Source organism: Cheilinus undulatus, linkage group 5 (genome assembly GCF_018320785.1).
Source record: "Cheilinus undulatus linkage group 5, ASM1832078v1, whole genome shotgun sequence".
In the NCBI taxonomy this organism is placed as follows: domain Eukaryota; kingdom Metazoa; phylum Chordata; class Actinopteri; order Labriformes; family Labridae; genus Cheilinus; species Cheilinus undulatus.
In genome coordinates, this window is record NC_054869.1 from 22,524,629 (window position 1) to 22,534,148 (window position 9,520).

At 39.7% G+C, this 9,520-nt stretch overlaps 1 protein-coding gene across 1 annotated transcript; it reads right to left on the reverse strand.

Moving 5' to 3' along the window:
• Positions 1–216: 216 nt before the first annotated feature.
• gal3st1a (galactose-3-O-sulfotransferase 1a) lies at positions 217–9,349 on the reverse strand. The gene is made up of 3 exons (XM_041788093.1): positions 9,080–9,349; positions 5,389–5,539; positions 217–2,778 (listed from the first exon to the last, which is right to left on the reverse strand). The coding sequence occupies exons 2-3, from the start codon at positions 5,514–5,516 to the stop codon at positions 1,629–1,631; spliced, it is 1,278 nt and encodes a 425-aa protein (XP_041644027.1). The 5' UTR covers positions 5,517–5,539; positions 9,080–9,349; the 3' UTR covers positions 217–1,628.
• Positions 9,350–9,520: the final 171 nt, after the last annotated feature.

Genomic DNA, 9,520 nt, shown 5'->3' on the forward strand with positions numbered 1-9,520 from the left:
TTTGCACACTTGGAAAGTAGAGGTTTGTTTTGGGTCATATCTTGCTTCTTGTTTTACAAACAGTAATAAGGATAAAACAGAGTAAGAGATAGAGAGGAATTATTGAATTTTATGAATCAGACAGACATTGAATACATGAAATATTACATGTTGTTTTCACTTTATTTTGAGGATTTTAAGATTATCACATATTTCCTGGAGAAATAAGGTGGTGTATGAAGGACAAAATCAGACAGTCAGATAAAGAATAATTACATTAAGTGATACAGAAAACAAAAATGTTCATAGAGAGACAGAGTAAGTGAATAACAAGATGAGTCACCAAAAAAAGAAGTAGAAAAAAAAATCATTGATGTGTTTTTCAGTTATACTTGCAGGGTATGATTACAGGTCCAAACAAGCACACTGGGATGGTTAACACTGTATTCCACTGTTACACCAAAACTGAGACTTTCTTTTTGTTTTGTTTTTATCCAAGCATCCTGTCTCCTCATCAGGGTCAGCTGTGAATACTTAAAACTGGCAGGAGTGAATGCTAGTTGTATTTTTAATCATAGAAACAGTTTTATTTCAATGATATCCATGCACTGTCACACGCAACTTACATAGCAATATGGGTTTAAGTGTCTTGCCCAAGGACACATTCCATGTGGCTGCAGGAGTTGGGGATTGAACCCCTGACCTTTTATTGACAGAGAAGGGGCTTTACCCACTAATGCTACAGTCGCCCCAGAAGAAAGACAAGAAATGACTGCAACTGCAAAAATCCCTTGGAGGCGTGAAGATGTTAAACCATGGAGCAGAAAACTCAGGGGCAAAATAAATCAGTGACTGTAAAACTGGAAAAGAAAGTGGATTAATGATACATATTATTTAACTGACTGCATATGATGAAGTTGTTTTTGAAACCCATCAATTTCTTTTCATAGAAATCAGATTTGTTCCTTCACTTGCAGATAATGACATTTATCATTACTTGCCTTAGGCCTTTACCCAAATGCAGTTATTATCATTCTAGTTGCACCTACACTTTCTCTGTTGTGACAAAGAAAATGTTTTTCATCATAAAAGGTCTCATGTAGTCACTCAGATTTTAACTGCAGGCTGATTTTGTCCTCCATAGACATTAAAGTGGGATGTAATACTTACATTCAGTAGCTTCACATGAACATCCAAAATATCCAGAGGTGTCCTCTAACAGTCTTCAAACAGCTTTTCAAAACTGGCAGGGATGGCAATACTTTAAGAACTAATTTCAATAAAGGGATCATAAAATTAGGCCTTGACTTTATTATTCATTCATAGCAAGCTCACATGTAGGAGTAAGATTTTTATGAAAATGTACTTGGGGTACAATACTAGGCCTTATCTGTTAGTATTAAGCTGTGCTATATTTGTAGATTGTGAGGTCAACGGTATTTTTTCCATAAGCACCAGTCAGATACATGACAAAACCATATAGGAAATGCAAATAAGTTGGTGCGGGTACATTACAACAAATGAGACAAGTTTCGAGATTGAAATGTGACTTAAACCCTTCAGCTTTTACTCCACAGCCACAGTCTGATTCCTTTTCTTTTAATATACTTTGTCAGAAATGAATTGGCCCCTCGTGTTCACATGACTAATCACCAGTTGATGATGTCGCGGATGTGACCCCATAGCTTTGTGATCCACAGGTTGACCCCGAGCTCCGTTAAGTACTGCAGCTCTGGCATCAACATCTTGCGGCACAGCTTGCGATGTGCCTTGTCCACATTCTTCTTCAGGTTGTAGCCCATGATGGACTTCTCTCCGATTGGCTGCCACGGCTGCATCGCTGTCTCTTGGATGCTACTCGCCTCTACAGCGTGACCGCCCTCGATGCAGATAGATGCCATGGCCTTGTTCCTCCTCCTGAGCTCTGCTACATCCTCAGCCATCCTTTCTCGTCCATATGCATCCACTTTCCTCCAAAATGTCTTGTTAAAATGCTGGTAGAGCTTCCAGTCGATGGCATTCCACTGCAGGGCCCTGGCCCTCAGCTCAGGGGTCAGTCTAGACACAGTAGAACCTTTACGGGCATTGAGTTTGAAGAAGAGTAAGTCCTCCATCTCCCAGCATAGGGCATCCTTGAGCAGGATGAGTGATTCCTCAAAATGTTCCACCAACATAACCAACTGGAAACGGTCAGTGATGAACTTGATCCCCTCATCTACCTGGGGGTCATCCAGCTCCAGAGTGTTGTCCTGTCCAAAGTCAAAGAACAGCAGATTCTTGAGGTAGAAAGAGTTGAAGCCTTCTTTATCAAAGTAGTAATCAGGGTCTCTCAAAAACTCTGACAGCTTATCATCACCTGGTATCTTCCAGGTAAAAGGCACCAGCCGACCAAAGTAGTGGAAGGAGGACTCAAAGAGCTCTGCTGGGTCTCTGAGGATGGTGATGTAGGACGTGTCCAGAGGTAGCAGCTTGGCCACTTCACTTGCATTGAAGCGCATGTGATTACAGATAACATTGAAGCACATTCCAGGTCTGTAGTCTTTAACCTGTGAGCGCTGGAACACAGACGGATAGAAGAAGTCATTTCTGCTGTCAGGGAAGGCAAATTTAAGGCGGTGCTTCTCTCCGAAGCGGAAAAGGATGTTGAGGAAGGTGCTGCTGGCTGTTTTGTGGGTCTTCATGAACATGATATCCACTTTAGGGGTGCAGGTCTGGCCTGAGGTATGTTGGGAGACGTTGGTGGTTGGTTTGAGATGGAGCTGGGATGGGCGGTGGGCACAAGAGTAAGGCACTGGAACCCTAAAGAGAAAAACAAGGAAAACAATCAAACTACAAATGTAGTTGTTCTGATAATTCTGAAGAAGCTTATTCTGTTTACTCTCAAACACACTAAAAAAAAACAAAAACAAGAAATTTGGCATTCTTTGTTGAAAACAAACCAACCATTTTAACTGAACAAGATCCATTCAGTGAGTGTTAATGAAAAGAACATCACCCAAATTTTCACATGTATCACTCCAGTTCAGTCAGGTGATGTGTCCCTCTGAGTCAAACAGCAAACAGCACGTGTTTAACTCTATCCGAAGACTTAAAAATACAAATAAATGCACATTAAAAAAAAGTGTATCTGTTGCAACCATTAACGCTAAAAAATAGTAAGCGTGCAGGAGAAGAAAAAGCTTAGAATGCTTGGCAACAGCTCAGTTGTAGTTAAGATGTGAAACTAGTGGGAAAAAATATAATCTGTTGTTTTTAACTATTTTCTTTGAAATGCTGGTAGTTGAAACATTTCATACTAATGTAATATCGCACTTGAGGTTGATGGGTTATATTGAATATTATCGCTGCTGTGGTTATAATTTGCTTGTAGCTTCCTCTCATGTGATAAAAAAGTTCTACAAGTGGCTCATGAATTTCTTGGATTTACTATCTTTGGATAGCAGGGCCTTGATCCTCATGGACTGTCATATTGGACTTTGATGCCTCATGGCAGAAAAGGTGAACAAAGGACTGGTAATCTGATCCCAAGTTATAAAGGCATACTTATGCATATTGACCAATAACCCTCCCTGGCCTGACTCTCTCAGGACCCCACAGAGGGCGAGGCCTTCCTTCTTTCCTCTTTCTCTAGGGTTCTTTTCTTGTCTTATTATGTGCCATTGTTTCTCTATGCCAGGTGAATAATGTCTATTTTTCCTTCTTGAGAAACATTGTGTGTTCAATTATTTATATGTTTAATTTATCAAACAGTAACGACTATATCAAAGAGGAAAATTCATACCCATTTTACACCTTTCAACATAGTCCCCTGCAGTAAAAATTAAACATCTGTGTTGTGCTTTTGTCAAAATAGAATATGGATCAAGCAACAGCAGATGTTTTTGACCCAATATAAACCAGCTTTTAACAGCCTTTGTGTCTTAGTGTCTGTTTTAGTGTGTCTCTTTAAATGCAAATGGGCTCCTTCTAAGCCCACCCTCTCTCTTCCATGAGGGGTTGATTATGGCTGTATGAGCTGTGAGATGGGCAGAGATCTATGGGCGGAGATACACTATATGGACAGGCATTTGGCAACACCTGTTTATTACTGAATTCAGGTGTTTCAATCAGACCTGTTGCCTGACCTTAACCCCATTGAGCATCTTTGGGATGAACTGGAATGGAGATTGTGAGCCAGGCATTTTCATCCATTCGGCTCCTTTTTAAGTATGATCAGTGCATCTCAATCACTGCCACCATCACTGCTCTACTCTCACAAGTTTGTTATGTGGATGTTAAAAAGGAATCCACTAGAGGTCGATGTTGTCTCACATGGACCTTCACAGCTCCTTCATTGCTGCTTTGCTGTTGCTGTTGTCGTCTCTCTCTGTGCCCAGGTAAGCCAACATCAAAATATACGCACAAAATACCGTTATATATTAAATAGCAATTAATCAAAATGTTCAAGTAAATCTCTAATTTTATTTTTTTTCATTCTGGCTCTGTATCTGTAAGCTTTAATGGAAACGTGAAAATATATAAATAATATAGAGTAGCCTACAGACAGAAGGCCCCATCCATATCTCTGTGTTTCCAATGTAGAGCACAAATGAGCCGCAAGGGTCAGATAGCCTTTTATAATATGACTTATCGTAAAGTCTGAGCACACAATCTGACTTTCTGGATATTCAAATAAAAGTGCAAAAAATTTAAAATTGGATGTATCCTCTTTTAGAATTTTTGTGATGTAGAGGTGCCGACTTAATCAGGACAAAGCGTCTGCTGTAATGTTACTGCAATGTCTTGTCCACGTGAATACTTGGTAGAAACAAACTTACATGTTAAAAAATATATCTAGGTCAAAATTTTGACATTTTTTGTGCCTGTGATGCAATGCGATGCTGATATTTAGATCAGCATCAGTAGGTCTACCTCTCTCATTGCTCGAGTCTATCAGTGAATGAACTTTATTGAACTCAACTACAGGAGCTTCTTAAGGAATCAGACACACACTCAGTTTTATCTTAACCTTGCAAAGCAGATGGATATGCCCATTTCTGTGCTTTTTACTGGCGAATCTATCTCGCAAAGTTCCCATCTGAACTGTTTGGGCCCAGTTAGAAAGTGACAGGACCAATCAGAGTCAAGGGGCAGTACTTTTGGGCGCGGTCGTGTACTGACATGGCTACAGTCGCCATGATTTGCGTTATGCAGCTCTAATGGAGTTTAGGGGCGCAGCTAGCTGGCAGCTACGTCACGTGGTTTGTTGCTCTGATTGGCCCGTAAAGATGTGATGGACAGAACCTTCATCCAATCACCCTCTGAAGGCCCTGCCCTTTCTCAAATGCTGTGTATGAGTGGTTTTCATGCCAGGTTAGTTTTATCTCATGTTTTAAAAAAAAAACTTTAAACCACTGTTGTGGGTCTTACTCAGGCAGGCTGAGGTGGATCTGTGGAGTGGAAAGGCAGTACAGCAGGATCATGCAGCTGGTCAGAAGGGTACCCAAGACCAGGCCTTTGCACATGGACCTCCACTGCCTCCCTTTCTTACCAGACATGGTCCAGGTAGATCAAGGATTACCTTAAAAACAAAACATAATAATGGTGAGCATTTTCTACCTGCTAGCTATATGGGTGTTGCTTTTCTGTAGATTAGTTATAAGAAAGCAAATAATTTCACATACTATCTATAAACTGTATCACAGCAGAGCCATCCAGGCCACAGTACATCTCAACCTTGAGTGTGATATTGCTGTTATACAACACACAAGCTGAAAATAGTAAAAAGTAAAAATTAACAACAGATTACTTACTCCACCAACCCAGCTTGCCTCCCAATTTAACTAAAACTAGACTGTTGCCAAGCAACCAAAACATTCTATTGCGCATTCTACTTGCTGCACATGGCACTTCTTATAGACATTATATATGTATAATATATATACATATATTATGTCTATGGCGCTTCTAATGAGACTCTACAGATTCTAATCATGGTTGGGGGGAACACAAACATAAACACTTAGACAATATCAAGCTATCATAAAAGTATAATATTCACAGTTCAATCATTAACCAGCAAGGTTTCAATTCAAAACAGTGTTGGTTTAAGTATTTTAGTATTTCAGATTAGCAGTCTGAATTTATAACTTTTTCAAGGGAAAGGAAGAAACGTTTTGCAACTGATGCTTTATCATCCTAATTATTTTTTGAATAAAACAACTTAGAGGTTGCATAAACTGTCATTTGTTGTAGAGTCACTGCAAACACTAAATTAAGGTGCTTAAGATTATTTACCACAGAGGAGGGGAGGCACACTCTTGGTGTATTTAACACAGTTTTTACAGCTTGCCTTATCTCATCCACCTGCCCATCTGGACATTTTAAACACAGGGTTTAGTTGAAATTGTATGGTGAGCTACAAAATGACATACTTGCTACTTGAAATGAACAAGCATGTGTTTCTCAGCTGGCCCATTAGAATAAATAATGCATCTCTGTGGAAAGTGATCTTGTGTCCCCCCTGCAGACTGCGGTAAGACGAGCCACCTGCTGACTCAGCGACATAGGTAACAAAGTGACACCCACCACCTAGACTTTAAGGCGTTATGTAGCCCAATGTGACCTAAAAACAGAGCACTGTATGTACTGTATGGATGGATGTCTAGGGAGTTTATCCAGCTTTAAAAAGGAATAAAATTGTATTTTAATTGTTAAATAATGATTTCAGTTGAGTATTTAGTTCATTAAAGTTGTGAGAAGTCATTTTGTGGTTAGAAAATGTATTCTCACAACTTTTCATAACTTACAAAGACAGTGAACAGCTCATAGAGAAGTAGCCTCAGTTAGAAATGAAACTCATTTGTGGGATTACAAAGACAAATATATTATTCACAACTAATTGAAGTTTTGGCCACACATTTTATTTCTTACATGATCTTATCATCATGTTTTATTTCCATTTATCTGTAACCTATAGCTTCCAAATGTTGCTTTGAAATTAAAGCATGATCTCCCCCTCTGAACCGTTGAGAAGAAGTTTCGTAATAATATATGGTAGAGAGCATGAAATAAAAATACATAAATGTGGATCCTACAAACTTACACTTGTAGGCATTATTCACCTCTGAGCAGGCCCACCTGCAGACATGGCCAAGCCCCCAAAGGCCCTGTAAACGGGCCCTTCTTAGAAGACATTTGATAATGATAGCATGTGGGATCAGCGGCATTTGCACTAGCCCTCTGGCCAACATTTGTCTGAAGGTTTTGCTGCTGATTATAGAAAAGTTTAAGGTTCAGGCATGGATATGCTCTCTGGCTTACAGCTAAGGCCAGTATGGCTTATACAATTTGAAACAGGTTGTTTTTAAAATTAATGTATTTAGCTTTGAAATAAAGTTTGTTGAGGTGAAGATGACCTAGTGACTAGCCATGCCCCGTTTACAGTGTTGTGAAAAGCATTTGGCCCCTCCTCATGATGACATAGGGCCAGGTAGGTTTGATGGCTTTTTTTCCCTGAATAATGAAATCATCATTTACAAACTGCATTTTGTATTTACCCAGGTTGCCTTTGTCTAATCTGAAAATTTGTTTGATGATCTGAAACATTTAAGTGTGACAAATATCTAAAAAGCAAGACTCCAGAAAGGGGCAGATACTTTTTCATAGCACTGCATAGATGGCCTGGTGTCAAGTCTGACCTGAGGCTCCTTTCCTACATGTACACTGTGTTATATACTTATAATAAAGGCATAAAAAGCCCTCAAATAAATCTTATAATAACAATAAAATAAAAGGTTATCATCATTCAGTTGTATGGTGGAGTATAACTTTGCTAACCAATATAGACCCCATAAAGGCTGCTGAAAGCTTCCCCCTCTTTCCCCATGCAACAAAATAAGGATTCAGCTGATATTAGATGTTTTATACAGATGTTCACAAAGGCTGTTTCCCCTGTGTAAAACCAGCAGATGCTATTGTTTTGACAACAATGGTCTGCACTTTGTTACTGAGGTAAAATTATCTTTAATCAACACCAAAATGCAAATACATGCTTCCACTGTGAGCATTATTTATGCATGTCTGATACTATCACTGCTACAGCACACCATGGCCAACATATCATCACTATCTCAGTGATAGTGGAGCTGATGATTTAGCTATAAGCTTGAGTGAAAGTTTCAGGGCATTGGCTTCAAACATTAAAACTACATACTCACTATTTTAGGTGTAATTTTCCCCCCAACCAACAACATGGAGAAGCATATTTATAGATAAAACCCAAATGAAAGTGGGCCAAGCAGTATTTGTGTTAGAGATGGAGATTTTTCTGAATGTTATCAGTTTTCAAACAACTGTGCAACTTTTGTTAATCTAAGATAACCAATCTAAATCAAACAAAAGTGCACATTTCTTGCATGTCATCTGTTTACTTCTTTTAGAGGGGATATGAAATGAAATTACATCCTCCGGTTAAAAATCAAGACTTTATCACAAGCTTCACTCTCAACTGCAGCGTCTCTTCTGGGTGTCCAGTGCGTCATTTATTATTCATTTTTGGATTTAGTCCAGCCTGAGGTTATGGCCTGTGGTGGGAACATTCAGCTTTAATGCTGGCTTGAGTTACTTTGTGTGCTTTGGGCTGCTAAGTTAGATTTTCAGTTCCATCATTTGAGCAGAGCTCCAACATTACTCTCCAAACACAGCTTAAAGGGGTGCTTCTGCTCTTTGTCTGGACCCCATGAAGGGGCTATTATCAAGGCATGAGAGGGGGCTTTCTCTCCACCATCAGAAGCTGCTCTGTTGTGAGACATTTGAGGATGAGGCTAGTTCAGGTGGAAGAGTTCAGCCTCTAAATCTGGAGCACAATTTTAGGGATTTTTTTCTTGCTGTCCGCAGTAACATCCAGATAAGAAACTTTATTAGATTTATTAAAGGATACTGTTTATTATTAGACACTACCTTGTAGATCTCTAGTATTTGAGTATGTATTAGTGCAACAAAATCATCAGTCTTTAATTGATTTCAAGTATGTCTGAATCATCCATGTATCAAAGTGCTACCTTATCAATTAAACCTACACTCAAACATCATCAACTACAAAAAAACAAAGTTTTCTTACCTTCATGCATGAATCCAAACAGAAACTACCTTTAGTGTTACTTGTCCATCTGCATCCTCTTCCTTTGCATCCCCTTCAAGTTCCCCTAAACAAGCCAGTCTCCTTCCTGCAGCTCTTAATACTTCTTATCCCAACATGCACATGCTGTTATAGCCACAGCAGCGTCCCGCTCTGCCCTTATCACATATCCAGAGCTGCTGAGCTCAGTCATCTGGTTGCTGCTGCTCTTCTCCTCTTTCTCTCCTCATGCACACCTGATGCCTCTGGCTGTACCTGCCTCCTCCTCCCCCTTGGACTTGCAATTCCAAAACTGATGTGGCTGAAAAGCACTGCAGGGAGGGAGGCTGAACTATCTAGCCGCTTGTGACGTCAGCCTCTTTGTCAGGGGACATGCATTTGCCAATGAGTGTAGAAAAGGGGGGGGGTGTATAGTCCCTGTTG

Coding starts and splice junctions, on each gene's coding strand:
- gal3st1a (XM_041788093.1), bottom strand. CDS start 5,516: ATGTCTGGTAAGAAAGGGAGGCAGTGGAGGTCCATGTGCAAAGGCCTG. Junction 2,779..5,388: donor ATCCACCTCAGCCTGCCTGA/GTAAGACCCACA, acceptor TTTTCTCTTTAG/GGTTCCAGTGCCTTACTCTT.